Source organism: Linepithema humile, chromosome 8 (assembly GCF_040581485.1).
Source record: "Linepithema humile isolate Giens D197 chromosome 8, Lhum_UNIL_v1.0, whole genome shotgun sequence".
Lineage (NCBI taxonomy): Eukaryota > Metazoa > Arthropoda > Insecta > Hymenoptera > Formicidae > Linepithema > Linepithema humile.
In genome coordinates, this window is record NC_090135.1 from 3,811,170 (window position 1) to 3,830,358 (window position 19,189).

At 33.5% G+C, this 19,189-nt stretch overlaps 1 protein-coding gene and 1 long non-coding RNA gene across 2 annotated transcripts; both read right to left on the reverse strand.

The window, feature by feature from the left end:
- Positions 1-10,444: 10,444 nt before the first annotated feature.
- On the reverse strand, positions 10,445-17,334 carry LOC137001707 (uncharacterized). The gene is made up of 7 exons (XM_067360815.1): positions 17,147-17,334; positions 16,411-16,477; positions 16,177-16,333; positions 15,878-16,068; positions 15,674-15,776; positions 15,405-15,535; positions 10,445-15,276 (listed from the first exon to the last, which is right to left on the reverse strand). Exons 1-7 carry the CDS (start codon positions 17,332-17,334, stop codon positions 14,935-14,937), a joined length of 1,179 nt encoding a protein of 392 aa, XP_067216916.1. The 3' UTR covers positions 10,445-14,934.
- Positions 17,335-17,349: 15 nt separating this feature from the next.
- Positions 17,350-18,788, reverse strand: LOC137001457 (uncharacterized). The gene is made up of 3 exons (XR_010891463.1): positions 18,738-18,788; positions 18,516-18,640; positions 17,350-17,800 (listed from the first exon to the last, which is right to left on the reverse strand). It is a non-coding gene; the product is annotated as an uncharacterized lncRNA (long non-coding RNA).
- Positions 18,789-19,189: the final 401 nt, after the last annotated feature.

A 19,189-nucleotide genomic window follows, 5' to 3' on the forward strand; every position in this document is an offset into this window, starting at 1 on the left:
TAAAAAATATATATATAACAGTTTGAGAAAAACCAAAAGTTAATACCGTATGTAAAAGTCAATATCGGTTTTGTTAGGTTATGTTTTATGCTCAATGCTAGATTCCCTCCAAAATGCGTTTCGTGCGTTTACATCGTTATTTGTATCATTTGATACGCGTATCAGCTTAGTACGATACTCCTACTTTGATACGCTCGTATCAAGTTGATCCGGCAGCGTTTACATCGTGCGTATTAAATATTTAGTTCGAATTTGGTACGAATATAGTACTTGATACGCGTATCAAGTGCACGATGTAAACTAGGTCATAGTCTCTCATCCTGGTAAGGATGGAAAGGTGCGAGTCGTAACTATTCGTACTCAAACCTCAACTTTAAAACGTCCGATTGTTAAGCTCTGCCCTCTTCCTGTTTCTTCTGCATGCACTTAATTCATTCGTTAATATGAATTAACGAAGGCGGGCGGAAATGTTCAAAAAGTGAACCGTTGTCGAATTAAAAACGAGAGAGGGCGCTTGAACAGAGGCGCTGCTAGAGTTCCTATATATAGAGTCTGGCCACGCTTGTGTTTATTTTTATTGGTCGAAACAAAGTTTGGAAAAACATGGCGGAACCAATAGGAATTCTTATAGAAAATATAATAATTTGAAAAGAAATAGAACAAGAAAATTAATAACAATTAATATTATTTTTTTCTAGAAATTTTTAATTGAAAAATAAAGAAAAATTAACTAATAATACTTAAAATCATATCATTACAGTATATATTATTATTACTTATATATTCAGTATCACAATAATAAATAAAACTCTTTTAAATAAAACTTATTATAAATAATGTGAGGTTAGAATTACAATTTTTATGACAAATTCTACTTCTTTATAATATCATTATTCTTAGATATTTTATTTTAGAAACCATATACCAAATAATTGTACTTACTTTTATAGGCTTTACTCTGCTTTTATTAATACTATCAATTTGTAGTCGAATAAGGTGTAGTCAATGAAAGTTTTATTCCATAAATATGGTAAACACAAGATGCGTCTATGCATATACCGCCGCCATGTTTTTCCAAAACTAATCGAGTGGCCAGACTCTATATATAGGGACTCTAAGCGCTGCTAGCCTTCTTCTTGCTTGGCCATGAGTAAGTTCGTTCACTTCCGCCGAAAAGACACGTTCTCTCTGATCTCTAGTAAATTCTCTAAATAATTTCTCTCGGTTGTGTTCTGATCGGCAGGAAGAAATCCTTTTTTCATTTCTTGGCTTATACTAAGCAAGAAACATTCTAGACATTCTCAAAGGATCTTTTTTCAAGTTAAATTTCTGATTGAAGGCCTTCGATCCAACTGCGTCATAAATCTTATTCATACAAAGGACCATAAGGAAGGTCTAACCGTTTAAGGTTTGAGTTCGTTTGCAAATCAAGGTTAATTCTCATTCTGTTAGAATACGTCTACAGAATTGATTTGACAAACACCATACGTTTTCTTAATTCTTAAGATTCTCTCAATTCGTTTGCAAATCAAGATTAATTCTCATTCCGTTAGATTACGTCTACAGAATTGATTTGACAAACACCATACGTTTTCTTAATTCTTAAGATTCTCTCAAGAATAAATTTAAGTTTTTGAGCTTACTTTCTTTTCATTTCTATTTCTGTTAATTTTTTTGTTATTTTCTCAAAATAAGCATCTTGTCTTTGCAAGGTTTCATTCTGAAAAGTGAGAAAATATTTGTTTAAGCCTACAAGACAAGTTTTATAAAAATTATCTTTATTATTTGTACTATTCTTTATTCTTATTTTATTTTTCAGGGTATATTCAATATTAACATTATCATTATATTAATTTTATTGATTTAGTATTAAAAAACTTTTATTTGATAAAGAATATTTATATTATTAATTAATATAATATACTATTTCTCATTTCTTAATCCCGTCTTAGCCAAATACTAAAATAGAGATATAAGTTATTATTTTTAAATTTTTATTCTTTAGTTTATACACTCACCCGAAAAAAAAGCGATACACTGAAAATGTGGGAAAAATTCATCAAATTTTAACTGACGATAACTTCGTAAATAATAAAGAGAGAAAATTCTATAAAATATGAAAATAAAGCTTAGAATCTCTACATTAAGAATTGATTTATTTCAATGTTGCATGATAAAATTGAAAATGGCGGATGACAAAGCGAGAGCATGCAAAATTGAAAAATAATGGTTTGAGTTTGCGACGGTGCACGGTATAAACAAAAAATGGTAGCTTATTGGGATCAAAAGCGTATGAAAGTACAAAATCTCTTCTTTAAAATGCTTTTTTATGCATCTCGATACAATGATTTTTCGCCGAGAGATTCGCATTTGAAGAAAAAGACAAGTTCTTACTTCAAATGCGAATCTCTCAGCGACAAATCATCGTATCGAGATGCATAAAAAAGCATTTTAAAAAGGAGACTCTGTACTTTCATACGCTTTTGATCCCAATAAGCTACAATTTTTTCGTTTACGTCGTGCACCGTCGCAAACTCGAACCATTATTTTTCAATTTCGCATGTTTTCGCTTTGTGTTCGAGATCGCAAAATGCATCTCGCGTACCAAGCATGACAAGAAACTCAAAATTCATTGTAACCCACGCTCCCAATCATCAAAAAAAAAAAAAAAACAGTTACATGCTTATTAAAGCATGACGCCCTCCAATAAACACTTACAAGGGGAGGACGCGGACTTCGGGTCACCGATTTCAAAGAAATTTTTATATGGTATAGTACTCTATCAGAAGAGTACTTTAGTAAAAGGATAGGGCGCAACGCTCAGCCGTTTTTGAGAAAAATTGATTTGAAGTTCATGACGTCCCTTATATTCCGATCCTGTTGGATCAATTGTCGAGATGGCGGCGTAGCTCGGGCACTTAGGCTCTGAGCTATCACGCTGTTGACCTGGGTTCGATCCCTGTCTATTATACTTTTTCTTTTCATTTATTTTATTTATTCTAGCGAATATTTATTCATTATATTATTATAATAAAATAAATTAATTTTAATTAACAATTTTGTTTTTTTTTTAATTTGCACTTTTACTACTTCTATAATATAAAAAATAAAGTAAAAAAAAACGTCTACGATTTAAATAATATTATAATTATTATTTAATACCAGAAATATTTTATTAATTATAATTTAATTTGGTATGTAATTTTTCACTCAACTTCGTTGAGTTATTTATTGCTCCAACCATAATATTTGTATACCTAATGTTTTCACATCAAGTAACTGCTAACAGTTTTTAGCTCTCCTTCAGACTACTTCCCTTCTGTAACGTATATTCCTACACACCAAATTAAATTATGATTAATAAAATATTTCTGGTATTAAATAATAATTATAATATTATTTAAATCGTAGATGTTTTTTTTACTTTATTTTTTATATGATAGTAGTAAAAGTGCAAATTAAAAAAAAACAAAATTGTTAATTAAAATAATTTTATTTAATTATAATAATATAATGAATAAATATTCGCTAGAATAAATAAAATAAACAAAAAAAAAAGTATAACAAACAGGGATCGAACCCAGGTCGACAGGGTGATAGCCCAGGGCCTAAGTGCCCGAGCTACGCCGCCATCTCGACAACCGATCCAACAGGACCGGGATATAAGGGACGCCATAAACTTCAAATCGATTTTTCTCGAAAACGGCTAAGCGTTGCGCCCTATCCTTTTACTCAAGTATTCTTCTAATAGAGTACTATACCATATAAAAATTTCTTTGAAATCGGTGACCCGAAGTCCGCGTCCTCCCCTTGTTAGACAAAAAAAAGGGAAACGACGAATTACTTATCAATAAACTTATCAATAAACATTCAACCGTCTGCTGCCCAACGGCAAACCACGAATTGCACTCGCGCGTGCGCGCACTAACGCGTCACAATTTCCGTGAGCCAATGCGATGGCCAATTCCGCCTGCGCGCAAGTCAACAACGTTTTTAACATCTATAAACGAGTAACCAATAAACCACAATTTGCGGGGGTCAACTTGAGCGTTTTTAAATTACTCAAAACGATTGGTTACTCGCGATCGAAAGCCCCGTTTTTCCGAGTATAAAGGGCCCAACATCGACCCTGCTAACGCTTTTTTCGCACCGCAGTAACAGTTACACCGCTTCGCGTTCTTTACACGTTCCTGAGTAGAAAATGATTACGGTTTGCCTGAATTTTATTCCGGGCGCTATCAGGTAATGTTCCGGCATGCCTTATTGTAGAAAGCCTGATCCGGCTCTGTCAACGCCGGATAATGGCTGCTCTATTAGCGCCAAATTCAGGCAATCCTAACAGTACCCTGATCAGGTTTTCTCTAAAATTCTTTATCGAATGTGCGCATGACCATTTTATGAACCTAACCTAACCCTAACCTAACCATTATATGATAGTTAAGTTAGTTGACATCAAGAGTTTAATAAACAGTTTAATTTAGTTACGTTACAATATCGTGTAGTGCGTATCGTGTATATTGTGTTTGAAATAAAGTAACAATCATACAGAATAGATCATACAGAAAGAAATCAGAAATTAACACGAATGCGTGTTAAAAGATTTCGTGCAATTCGGAAACAAGATACGTACATATACTGTATTATTATTTGTAAATAAAGTTACTATTTTTTTATAAATGTTCTGAAGCTGTAAACTTGTTCTCAAATCTAGAAACATATATTCGAATATTTCGAATCCGTTTTATTGGATCTGAATGTAAATTATAATAGTTTAATTGAGAAACAATTTTGAACTGTTTAGGTTAACCGCAAAGATCATTTAAAGGATTATTCATACAAAAATTGATTTTAGATGAAAATTATTCAATATCAAAACCATCGACATCTACGGTTAGTAAAAAACGCTGTTTATCGATGGAAAATTTTGATACAAATAAAAGCTCTGATAAAAGTCAAAAGAACTGTCAGATGTCTTATATAAGTGGAAGTGCTAATGAAGAAAATATAAATGAAATTGACAGCGTTGAGTAAGTTAATATATATATATATTGTTACGTCCTAACCTGGAGGGAAAGGGGCGTAATCAGGTATACGGACGGACGGACGCAACAATAAAAGTATAAATTTGTGGTGTTTGCTCGGTGGTCGGTATGAGAGGAGGCGACCGCGCGAGCCGAACGATTTCCCTTGGCTGAGAACAGATCAACGATCGTAAGGATCGATATTACGCTGTTAGAGGCCTCAACCAATCGTTTGTGGTTCCCTTTTCTGGTCAAGAGAATTAACTCCTTTTACCAAGGGCGGAACCTCGTGCAATTTTCAAAAGGAGAGATGTTTGAGAGAGAGAGAGAGAGAGAGAGTGAGAGAGAGAGATAGAGAGAGAGAGAGAGAGAGGTAATTGTGAAAATTAGACTTACTACTTGGATGTCTTCGAAATGTATTTAGATCTCCAATTCTAAAGTCCAGGTGTAGTCGGCCTTGAGGTGTACTTGATCCTCCTGGGGTCAGTTAGTGGTATCCGCACTGGGTCGATCGGAGACTGATTGCAGCTGAGGGGGATGAAAGTGAAGGGCCACGGCCGATGAGTGTTATATCCTTCGCGCCGGGAAAACTGATCGGAAGCGTTGCACAGATCCTCGTATTCGTAGTCAAAATAGTTTCTTTGAACACCAATGTATTCTGAATTGTCTTCCGTAACCGGTCTCGTGTACTGGAGAAGTAATTAGCGCGCACGCTATTTTACTCCCCTACGTCGCGTCTTAGATTTGGGCATGAAGGATAATGTTGTCAATCCGAAAATTCTAGGCTAAAAGCGTGCGGTGGTCCGCACTACGATTAGCGGGGATACAGAAACCAAGTACAACGTGCGGTGGTCCGCACCGGAGCAAGTAGTTCTGAATGCTGATTCAGGGAGATAACTGGGTGGTTGGGTGTTAGGTAGGGTGTAGGTTGTACACGAGAAAAAAGATCGAATAGTTTTAACAGACACTTTACTGAATCTATTTTGTTACAAACTCTTACAGTCACTTAAAAATGTTGCGAATTATTTCTAAGTCCCAATATTCAAACTGTTCGGGTAATATTAAAAGTCTCTCTCTACTAACTGGCTGACTCTCTAACTAAAAACTCGCTGACTCTCGCTGGGTCCCTTCCTTTTATACTCAGATTTTTTGGTTTTGGAAGGGAGGTATTCCTTAAGATTTTTGATCTTTGAGGAAATCTTAGGGTGGAAGAAAGTAATAGATAGATTTCCTATAGGAAATCGAACTTAGGCGGGAATAAGGCGAGGTACCTGGTGGTGGTATTTAGTGTAAACGCTATAAAATTTTATTGGTGCGGACGTGATCATCGCCGGAAACTCAAAGGACAATTTATCTTATCGGAAATTTCGATATGTGTCTGAAATAATCTTAGTGAGTTTTATGGTTTTATTTTTATTTGTAAAGGTCAAATTTCCATTGGGGATCTCTTTGAGTTTTACCGACTGATCGTGAGAAAGTTGCGCAAAGAAGAATTGTGTAAGATGTAGGACGTAACAATATATATCTTTATTTTTCAGCTTTTTTTCATTCTAAGTGTGTTAAAGATGGCACTTATGTGTTATATCTTATAAAAGCTCGTTTTAATACTGGTAGATAATCTTTTATATTATCATATTTATTGCTATAAAGGTAATTTTTAATAATCGAAAATATACTGTTATACTGTGCTATGTAAAAGTTCTTCGTCCTGATTAGTCAAATTTTAATCTTTAATCTTCAATTTCAATTTTTATATTTAAAATTAACATATAATTAAAAGGTCCTATGAAAAATGGTTCTTCAATTATATATTTTAATCAATTTATTCAAATTATATGTACTGAGGATATAGTTACGTATTGACCGAAATGATTGAAAAATAAAAAAAAGACTTTTACGAAATAATATCCACGTTTCATGCTTTGAATTCCACATTCTTTTTTAATTGTTTTATTTATATTGAATTATTAAATTTGTGAGGGGCCTGGTTAATGATATATGTTATGTTAGTATTATCAAAAAGATGTCATTTTGTCATCAACGATGACTGATATATATTTAAATTTAATTCCAGATATTATAGTTGCTGAATACAAAAATAACCATTCACAAGCTTCGCCAGTCACTGAGAAATGTATTTGCAAAAGCGTGGCCGCGGTAATTAATAGCGTAAAAGATTGGGAAGGCCATCGGCTATTTAGAGCCAAAAAAGGCAGTACAACAAAAAACACGGAGGATACTTCATCAGATAAAGACAACTAGATGTCTTAGCAGGTTTTTATCATATTTTATTGTCCAAATTTTTATTTTATTTTTTATTATACTTAAATTTCGATAATTTTTTTTTTTAGTTAGTAATTGTTGCTAAATTATTTTTATTTTGGATTATTTTTATATTTTTAATATAAAATTAGATATATTTTAAATTTTTTAAATATTTTTTAAATATACTTTTAATAAATATAAATACTTCTAATAAATTGGACAAAGCAATATATGTTTAAAAAGTAAGAACTTTATATTTTTTTATTTAAATATGTTTTTTTGTTAATTTTCTTTGGTTATTTTTGTTAATGTATATTGCCGCTTATATATTATACAGTTAATATATGTTATATATATTATATTTAATACATTTTTTTTATCATATGTGTGTCAATAATATTTGTTTGTGATTTTAAAACTTACACACATTTTATATATTATATAAATAAATAAATATATTATGTAAATAAAAAAAGTCTAAAAATCAATTCTTTAACCTTCTTCTCCTTTTCCTTCACAGGTCCTGATCAGGGCCATATAGAACATATCGTTACATTGTGGATCAGGCGCCTTAATAGAGCCTGATGAGGCAATAAGGCAAAAGCTAACAGGCCCGTACTAGGGCCGTATTTCATTTTCTACTCGGGTTCGCTTTCGCAAGTTCCGCAAATTTCGACTGAGTCGAATCGCTTGCACCCTTGCGCTCCATCCGATCGTTGATAGGGTGTTTCGCATCTAAAACAGGTTTCAAGTGATCAAATCCTTGTATTCATTAATTAGAGAATTTATTCAATGTATGTGTGTGTGTAAAAATAAATAGAGTTTAAGATTTGTTACAAATTAGTTGTGTCTCTGTCGCACTCCTCACAAATCCTCCGCTTTGCATTCGCGTCTCTCTCACTCGCGAACACTTTGTCATCCGCCATTTTGGAGAAAATTGTCGCACATTATTGCGTTATGAATTTTCGAACACTAGACATCCAAACTTTTAAAATGGTTTTTAAAAAATCCTGCTAGCTGTATTACGTGCCGAGATATTCAATTTTGAACCAGACCGAATTGCAAGAATAAGAATTCCGTGGTCATCAGCTCCGCGGTATTTTAAAACTCCAAACTCTTCTTACGGTTGTAAGTGTCAATTCTGCTCTTAGCGTTACCCAGGATCAACGGCGTGGACGTGGCAGAAATCTGATCCCGTGTGTGTGTGTACGTGCACCACTGGGATAAGGACCTCATGGCTCGTTAGGTCCACGATATTTAACGACTCCAAACCCTCCCGGTGGTGCGTGTACAATTGCGTGTGCGCGCGCGTATATTAATAATGGGTATGACCTCCTCATGCGCGTATTACCTTATTCATGCGACGAGGTATACTCCTTATTAATGTTCTAATTTCAGACTGCGTAATGTTATTCCACTCCATTTCAAGAACTCTTCGAAGTTCTGGCAATGACTGAGGAGCAGGTACATGATCTCGTACTTTCCTGCCAAGATTGTCTCATAGGTGTTCAATGGGATTTAAATCTGGACTCATTGCTGGCCATTCAAGTCGATTTATGCCAACTTCACCGCAGAAATCAAGCACTCTTCTCGCAATGTGCGGTCGAGCAAAAAGTCCTCTCCGATGAAGTGCGCATACGGAACAACGTACGGTATGAGTACGTCTTCCACGTATACATCTGCGTTCATGTTTCCGTCAAAAAAGTGGAGGTCTGTGTGAGCATTCGCAGAAATTCCTGCTCAAACCATTACAGAGCCACCATTGTAGCTACGCCTCTCACTTATAGTACAGTCTGCAAATCGTTCTCCAACGCAACGGTATACTCGTTCTCATCCATCTGAAGAATACAGACAAAAACGAGATTTGTCGCTAAAAAGAACGGTGCTCCATTCTGCATATGTCCAGTCTGCATGTTCGACAGCAAAATTGAGTCGAGTTACGCGATGGCGACGCATAAGCGAAGGTACATTTGCTGGCCTGCGCGGAAAAAGACCGTGTTCCGCTAATCTGTTTGGAATAGTGTCAACGGATACATTACATTCGCGGACATCTTTTATATTGTTTCAAATTTGAACAGCCGTTCGATGTTTGTCTCTTAATAAATTTAAAACAATAAATCGGTCATCGTTTTTATTCGTACAACGAGGACGTCCCGAACCAGGTCTTCTTTGGACAAAATTAGTCTCTAAGTACCTAGCATAAGCACGTTGCACGGTTGACACTGATAAATCAAGTGTCTCAGCAATGTATCTTCGACTTCTTCCATCTTCAATTAACGCTACAACTTGAGCAGCTTTTTCAGGATTTATTGTCGCCATAATTAACCAATAATTTCAATGCAAAAAGATTAATTATTCTTTACTTTGACAAAGTCGTACGAATAAGTAATGCGTCTCAAAAGGAAAAGATCAAGGCTAAAGAGAAATCGGAGCAACGATTGTCAGAGCAAAAAAAAATTGTTTTACATCCGAAGGAGATGTATACAGATCTTTTATGATTTCTCCGCCCTGACTTTTTGTTTATGCTCGACCGCACATTGCGAGAAGAGTGCTTGATTTCTGCGGTGAAGTTGGCATAAATCGACTCGAATGGCCAGCAATGAGTCCAGATTTAAATCCCATTGAACACCTATGAGACAATCTTGGCAGGAAAGTACGAGATCATGTACCTGCTCCTCAGTCATTGCCAGAACTTCGAAAAGTTCTTGAAATGGAATGGAATAACATTAAGCAGTCTGAAATTAGAATATTAATAAGGAATATGCCTCGTCGCATGAATGAGGTAATACGCGCACGAGGAGGTCATACCCATTATTAATATACGCGCGCGCACACGCAATTGTACACGCACCACCGGGAGGGTTTGGAGTCGTTAAATATCGTGGACCTGACGAGCCATGAGGTCCTTATCCCAGTGGTGCACGCACACACACACACACGGGATCAGATTTCTGCCACGTCCACGCCGTTGATCCTGGGTAACGCTAAAAGCAGAATTGACACTTACAACCGTAAGAAGAGTTTGGAGTTTTAAAATACCGCGGAGCTGATGACCACGGAATTCTTATTCTTGCAATTCGGTCTGGTTCAAAATTGAATATCTCGGCACGTAATACAGCTAGCAGGATTTTTTAAAAACCATTTTAAAAGTTTGGATGTCTAGTGTTCGAAAATTCATAACGCAATAATGTGCAACAATTTTCTCCAAAATGGCGGATAACAAAGCAAAAGCATGCAAAATTGAAAAATAATGGTTCGAGTTTGCGACGGTGCACGACGTAAACGAAAAAATTGTAACTTATTGGGATCAAAAGCGTATGAAAGTACAGAGTCTCCTCTTTAAAATGCTTTTTTATGCATCTCGATACGATGATTTTTCGCTGAGAGATTCGCATTTGAAGTAAGAACCTGCCTTTTTCTTCAAATGCGAATCTCTCGGCGAAAAATCATTGTATAATATATCTGCGCTTTACGCAGTAAAATATACACTAGAAAAAAGTTTTGTTGTATTATAAGAAATTCTGGTTGATTCTACTAGTACGTTTGTTCAAAAATGGACGAAACAAATTTGTTGTTGGAATTACCAAAAAATTCTGTTAAATTTCATCCTGTTTAAATCTATCAGAATTTCTTGTAAACCTTACTACATCGTTTTGTTAGGTTTACAAAACTCTACCAGAATTTCTTGTTGACTTTACTACATCGTTTTGTTAAGTTTACAAAACTCTACCAGAATTTCTTGTTGACTTTACTACATCGTTTTGTTAGGTTTACAAAACTCTACCAGAATTTCTTGTTGTCTTTACTACATCATTTTGTTAGATTACCACAACTTTGTGGTTAAAACACGAGTTCGGATAGGTGTGGGTTTTTTTAAACAATAACAATATATTTAGGTTTAAAATATACATATATTTTATATCAATAATAATAAACACATATACACAATAACAATTTTCATATTTATTTTTCTTACAAACCTTTTCTTACAAACCTTTTCTTACCAAATTACTTATTTTTGGTCACAAAATAAAAAAAATTATTACATTATTATAGAGAAAGAAAACTTATTATTAACTTATATGATAATAAACTATAAACTTATTATATACGAAATTGACATACCATAAAGAAAAATTATTATTGTATAGAAACGTAAATTGCATACAGATATACTACAGATATATTATGTTTTCAATATCAATTATTCCACAATTAAGTAAAGATACTATATCAGAAAGTAACCTAAAGTGCTACACTTCCAGTGTAAAAAAATCAACTTAATATCATATGGTTGACGGCAACGTTAAATACACAAAAAAAAGTGCTATACTTTATTACAACAAATTATTAATATTGTTATTATAAGTGAGTGTAAATTTACAAAGCATGTTTGGTTGAGACCAAAAGAATTCCACTTTTAGGTAAACATGCAATAATTGCGGGAAAAGGATGAAATAAATTTCAACAACAACACAAGACATTTCTGCTTGTATTTCAACTTCATAACCATGAAAATCTTCGCAGAATCCTATATTGAGAAGATTTTGGCATACTAAACAAAAATTATTAAAATCATTACACAAGATGTGTCTCACAATGCCGAACTGAGGAAGATGATTGGAAGAAAGATTTAAAACGACACATAAACCAGGTTTATAAGTAATTCCTCTAAATTCAGCCCAAGAAACTTGTAAGCATTTACTCGTAAAGTATGCTGGTAAAGAATTCTTAAATGTAGAGAAATTATTCGAAAATGAAATGTCATCCGCAAAAAGTATTGGACCTACTTTCTGATTATCAATCAAATCTATTTTAGATGAAAATCTATAACAAAGATAGAATTCTTCTTTTACAGCAAGTGAATGAGTAATATTTTTACGAGAACGAGGCATTCGCAGCAATTTTTAATAATCGATTTTTTGATTCAAATCGTGTAACACTTAAATGAGATGGAGGTCCACTTTTTTTAAATACAGTTTTATAATGTGTCATATTATGATGTTTCGCTTTTAAATTATCCATAAAAAGATTGCAATATTTTACATGATGTTCTTCTACTAACACTGCAAGTAGCTCAGCGCATTCATCTTGCAGATATTTGGCATTTATTAAATCATGAATCTTACGTAAAATCAAATAATAATCCCATACATCATCATGACAAACATCTTCTCCAACAATAAATGGAAATGAAAGCAAAAAATAACTCATTTCACTAGCTGAAAAAGATAAACTCTTCTTTCTCACCTCATCCTCTCTTAAAGATGGAAGTCTGTTAGAAATATTATTAGATGCGTAATCAAAACCTTTTAAACGTTCATTTAAAGTATTAAGAGACACGTTTTTAACACCATTAACATAGTGATATAATATGTGACTCATTCCATATTTATACACTCCTTCATCAAAATCATGCATTTTATCTACAACAGCATTAGCTGTCACATGAAAATAATTAACTTTATTCCAAACACTATTTTCTTTTATGCCACTTTCCTTCATCTTCAAGAAAAGATCATTATTATAATTTTCTTCAGTGCGTAAAAGATCAGTATTTTCAATTGGGCATGAATGCGAATCATTTTTCGACATTTTACAGAATCGACAAAAATAGGTTGCATTAAAGCTTTCAGTAAAACCTAAAGCTGAGTTTAATCCAAGATTGTCACCCAAAACAAGGCTTAAAGCAAAATAAATATGGAAAGAGCCATCCGTCGTTTGTATTTCTAAACCTTCTTTCTGTAAATAATTTATTTCGTCAACAAGAATAGTAAAGATACTCGCATTTGAAAATTGACTTCGATCAACAGAGTGAAAAAGAAGAGCTGTAAAAATATTTTCCAACTGAGAAACAAACTGAGGAGGTAGACATGGAATAGAATAAAAGACAGTTCCAAGCTTTTGAATTGAAGCATGAGATCCTAGTGGATTGCATACTTCGAGATCATCATAAATAAACAAAAAGGGGAAGGACTGTTTTCCCTCGAAAAAATGTATGTTTTTTATGTTGCCATAATTCACCTTGAATGAAATTAGATATTACACCTTTCTCTTTTGATAGACTATCCATGTAGTCTAAAATAGTCTTCAATACCCCAGGAAGGGATAAAAAATTCTGAAGAACCTTTCTCATAGGTATAAATTTGGCTTTAATATCGCATGTTTCTTTCCTTATTCTACCTTTAATTACTTTATCTTTAAAATAGCTTCCAATAATATAATCAGTAGATTTGATATAATATCCATTAGTTTGAAACTTCATCAACTGAAGGTACTCAGTTTCCAAACCTTTAAATGGTTCTTTCAAAAGTTGTAATTTACTTTGTATTTCATTTAAAATGTTTTGATTTATTGATTTACTTTGTAAAGAAGAAATAAGTGATGAACTTACTGAGTTTACAGTAACATCTAAAAGGTCATGAGTATTATCTATAATATCCTGTACAATATTCCGAGACAGATTAGGATTGGCATAAAACTTAGCTGCAAATGATAAAGCAAAATACTGTATATATTTAAGACCATTCTGTAAGGATACGCAGCTTTCGTTGTCACTAACGTTTTTATCATTATCGTTACTCTCGTTTTTATCAAAATCTTTATTTTTTCTGTTATCAGCTCTTCGCACATGTCGATGATAAGTAGATGTTTCTGAACGGAATTTATGGAATGTAATTAAATGCCTTCGAAACGATCGCCATCCATTAAAAGTTTTTAAACATTGGTGTTCTGGACATAGAATTTTTTCTTTTAAATCTAGATTGTGATAAAGCTGAATATGAAGATAAAGTGCCTTTATCGTATGAAGAGTCGTACGAATTGTGCATGTTTTAACAATACAACGAGGCATATTGATTAAAAAATTAGTATGACTTGAAAGTTTTTCTATCCAAAAAATATATTACTAATGAACTATTACTAAAACTTTGATATTCTAATTTTATCTTAAATAAGAAGTATTTTTCTACTTATCATTGACATAATTACAAAAATTATGGAAAACAAAAAAAAATTATGGAATTAATGTTGATTACGTGTTTGAACGAAGAAAGCTTTGACCACTTAGAAATTATGACAAACGTTATTTCGTACTTTAAAATAACGAAAATGTTTTGTCTGTTGATCAATGGCGTTATCGTTCACCAACAAATATTACGCAATCCTATGACATCAAAAATTCTAAATTTCTTTGAAATTTGAAACATATCAATGATTCAAATATTTGTTTGACTGGAAGATTATTCTATTTAAAAAATAATAATATGTCACTAATGGATATTATATCACTTTTTAAAAATAATTTTTAATTTTGCAATACAAATGAAACAAAAACTTTAATATTCTAATCTTGTTAAATAAAAAGTATGTTTCGACTATAATTACAGAAATAATAAAAAACAAAAGAAAATTATGGAATAGTTGTCGAATACGTGTCTGAACAAAGAAAGCTTTGACCAATTAGAAAATATTATAGCGCCAACAGTAATGAACAAAAGTAACAACACTTGAGAAAGAGAGAGAAACCTCGCAAATAATACTAACACCAATATCAATATTGACAATACTTAAAATTTGAATATCAATAATACAATCGATAATATCGATAATACAGTAGATACAATAGATACAGCAATAATATCGATAATCACACAATTATACTTTCTAAATTTTTTAGTTGTTTACTTACTTGTGGTATAATTATATCCCAAGAAGTTTTTAATTGATAAAGTCCATGTTGGAGAAAGTACCAAATAGTCTGACTCTGTGATGGATAATGTGCATGAAGTGCATGAATTGCCTTGAAACAAACATCCACAGCAGTATTGCAATCATCAAAATGATAGTAGTTTGTATCGATGACAACGTAGAAATCTTTACATTCAGCCACTGTCGCTCCAACTGCAATAATTAAAGGTTGCACTTTGCACTTCATTTGCCGTGCTTTTAAGACGATTCTTTCTATGGATGGTGTTAAATCGTTGTTAACCTACAGAAAAAATGCATATATTTAGAAACAATAATTGAAATCATAGATTTTAATATTTATTAATAAATAGAAATTAACTCTTTTTAAAAAATAACACATTACAGTTCGTTTGAAGAAAGAAAAATAACCTTTATATGAAATATAAATCCGTCAAGTACTTCTTGACTGTTTGGCTTCCATCTACAACCATGTTCCAAACGTATTGGAGTAGGAGTAAGAAGATTTCTCAAGCTCATAAAAATGAAAAGATCACTTTCATCTATAAATAGAAAGAAAAATTAATTTACAATTGATTTATTTATTTATGTATTTATTTATGTATTTATTTAAATACGCATAAATCATCAATCAAAGTTAATTTTGTACGATATTTCTGTAATATTTATAACTAACACACCTGATAATTCAAGAAGTGTACATAATTTTTGCGAGAAAGAAGGCCATTTATTCCACATGTGCATATCGTAATCCAAGTATAATTGTTTAAAATCTGACAACAGCTGTAAGTAAAATGAAAGCCATATATTAAGCCATATATTAAACTTGGAATTAAAATAAATATATTAAAATCATTGAAATTTGTTTTAAATGTATTATTTACCAATGTATAACCAAAACTCTGTTTCAGAACACAGAAATCATTAATGTAATCAAAAATTGTTTTTGTGCTTTGCGTATTCCGTAACATATAAAGCCTAGCAGAATGAGTTGCTTCCCATTTCGCTTTCACATCCTCAAATGGTTCCTTATGAGTACGTAACCATTCCAACTGACCGTTAATATTTTCACTTTCTGAAATATATATTAGAAGTATATGTGTTCATAAAAAGAAAAAATATGATTTATTAAATGCTATAGCAATGTACGTAAAATATTCTAAACAGGAAAGTAAAAATGTACCTGCTACAGTCTGAGTTTCACTGGATTCAATACTGGATTGATTAATTAATCCATTCTTTTGCAAATGTCGATAATAGTTTACATATTTATCATAAAGTTTACCTTTGGGACTTAATTTTTTGTTACATAATTTCTTATAAGGTACATAATATGTTTCCTGAAAAAAAATGTAAAACATAGTCGAACATGTAACAGTAAAGCAATTCGTGTACACGTAAAGAAAAAAAAACAAACCTTAACTTTTCCTGGAATACTCTGTGATATCTGTTCAGCCAATACTTTTAAACGTTGTTGGTGTATTCTAAAAAGAAAATATCAACTAACAACCAGAAATTGATATATAAACATTATTATATTTAATGAACTTGCTTTATGACACCATTCTTTGCGAGTTCTCGTTTTATGATAGCTGCACAAAGCTTAGCTCTTGCTGCATCTTTCTTTGTACAATTCCGATCCTTTAAAATATAGTATGCAGCTTTTGCATCCAAATCTTTTTTAATAATATTTATGATATCCTGATTACAAATATATTTTCTATTATACATATTCAATTTTAAAAATATATTTCTTATAATTTTATATATTAAATTTTTGAAAATTAAAAAAAATTAATATATATGTGTGGCGGCTCACCGCCACACAGCTGTACTGAAGCGGCATAATACGCCGCGGCGCCGCTACGCGCCGCAGGCCTTCTACCAGTTATAAGCTTGCGGACCCACCGCCAGGTTACGCAGGTGGTGAAGAGCTTTCTCGCGATCAAGCTTCGATCGACGAGATATAAAAGAGCTGCTCCGCAGATCTTTACTCACTCACTCGCTTCAAGGCGAGCTCTCACTAAGGGCCCTTGAACGGAGTCACAGCTCTGCTTCGAAGAGCGCAACCAGCAAGTCTTCTCGACTTTTCACAGTGCCTGGGAAGGCACGGAAGCGAAAGACTCAGTCTCAGCTCTGACCGCACACCTCACGTAGGATGTACATCTACGGTCAGCTGACGCACCAGCATCGCCGTCGCCACCACAGACTCTACAGCGGAAAATAATTCCCTTAGAGTACTGTGCCCGGTTGACTCGGTCCCCACGTGACACTCACGTTCCGGGGGACATCCGAATGCGAAGGCCTCTCCCGCCTCGGCTCGCAGACTCACTTGCGCCATCGAGAGCCGGACGGTCGCAGCGCATGGCACAACGGAGACATACTCCACCGCAACGCAAACCTCGCCGCCGGGATGCAACACGCACCCTCGCATGAATCGTCCTGTTAAGGATCCGATTCCAACCACGCAGACGCGGCCGGTAATATCTTACCGCGCCCATCACCTTTCATTCGAAACTCGCGGCCTTACACTCTGCCGCGAATGCGCCGCTGGCGCACTCAAGTTACACATACACTTGTACATACATACTTCTCTCTGACAAAGAAATAAACGCATTTCTACACCATTGACTCTCTCTCACTTCTCACCAGTCGAACACAATCCATTAGGCCATACGCCTATAATATGTATATATATATATTTTTGTCACACACTTGCATTTGCTGTCTCTTTCTCTTTATATGCTAATGTATGCGTAGAATTAATCTGAATACTGCCTTCTTCAATTTCTTCTTGCTTGCTGCTGCTGGAAGAAGAAATATTTTCGACAATGTTGCAGAGAGGAGTGTTTTTAACATGTTGGAATGACTTATTATTTTCAGTGTCAGAAATAGCAATAGTATCAATCTGATTTTCATGACAAGATAGGGTTTGTGCTTTAATTTCAATCTGATTTTCATCAGAAGATAGGCTTGGTGCATTAATTTCAACCAGATTTTCATTACAAAATGGGATATGTGCAATTTCCTCTTGTAAGGATAAGGTATGTGAAGGGAAAGTAACCTAGAGAAAAGAGGGGTAAAAAAAAAACTTATGTTCAATCTCCCTGATAAAAATGTAAAAATATGAGCATACACACACACACATGTTTATAAACCTAAAGAATTATAAAAGAAATTATTTCACAATTACATGCCTGAAGAAGCAAAAATGAAAATGTAGATCATTTCAGTGTATAAAATAATAAATTATCAACAGAATGTGGCATACACGAAGCGATGTAGCGAGTTCATTTGATCGCAAATGCAAAATTATCAAAATCAATCAAAATTCAGAAATTAAATCCATAAAATAAAGAAATTTTTTACTAAAAATATGGAAATACATTTTCCAGTACATTTACAATTTTATTTATTTTAAAATGAATATAACAAGCTAATGAATAATAAAGAAACGTTTGAAATATTTCTCAGTGGACAAAATTGACGACTATTTATTGCATTCAATATTGTTGTACTTACCTGTGTTACAAGCTTATAAGCTTCAAGTTTTTTCCAAAATTTTATTCTAGGTCCTGTTTTGGATAAAAGTGGTAGTAAATCTTTTTCTTCCAGACAAATTAGCGCTTCAAAGTCTATTTCTTGTTCTAAAAAAGAATTTATATATTGCAAATAATGATAATAATTATATGTAACAGTTACAAAGAAATAAGTAAAGAAATTTAAATTAATTGTATTACTAACCTTTAAAAATCTCTATATAATTGTCGAAATTCCATTCACACAGAAGAGAAGACGTTTTTTCGTCCGCCATGTCGCTGAACAGGATAATGAAAGATGCAACCATGAACGTCCGATAGACGGCGCCAGCAGACGGCAGCCAGATGATCGAGGGCAGCGCCTCGATAGAATCGATCCTGCGCGGGCGCGCTCCCGCTCCTTGTATTTTATTGTCTCAAATTATAACGAATAAAAGATTCGAGAATCTTCGCTAAAGTCGACCTGCGGGGAACCGGAGATCGAGTTCGCACTCTCTATCGCCGAACCAGTGAGAACAGTCGAACAATTAGATAAAATATAGAGAGACAGTCGAGTCGATATTAGCACTTTTGAACTTAGACGAAATCTCAACGCTGTACTTTCAATCTGAAATTATATTGTTAATAGTGAAGCAAATTCAGTGTCGAATCATTTTA

Excerpts from the sequence above, each read along its gene's own strand:
- LOC137001707 (XM_067360815.1), bottom strand. The coding sequence starts at position 17,334 with ATGGCGCAAGTGAGTCTGCGAGCCGAGGCGGGAGAGGCCTTCGCATTC. Across the intron at positions 16,478-17,146 it reads ACCGTAGATGTACATCCTAC|AATACACCAACAACGTTTAA; the intron begins GTGAGGTGTGCG and ends TTTTCTTTTTAG. Across the intron at positions 16,334-16,410 it reads GTATTCCAGGAAAAGTTAAG|GAAACATATTATGTACCTTA; the intron begins GTTTGTTTTTTT and ends ATTTTTTTTCAG.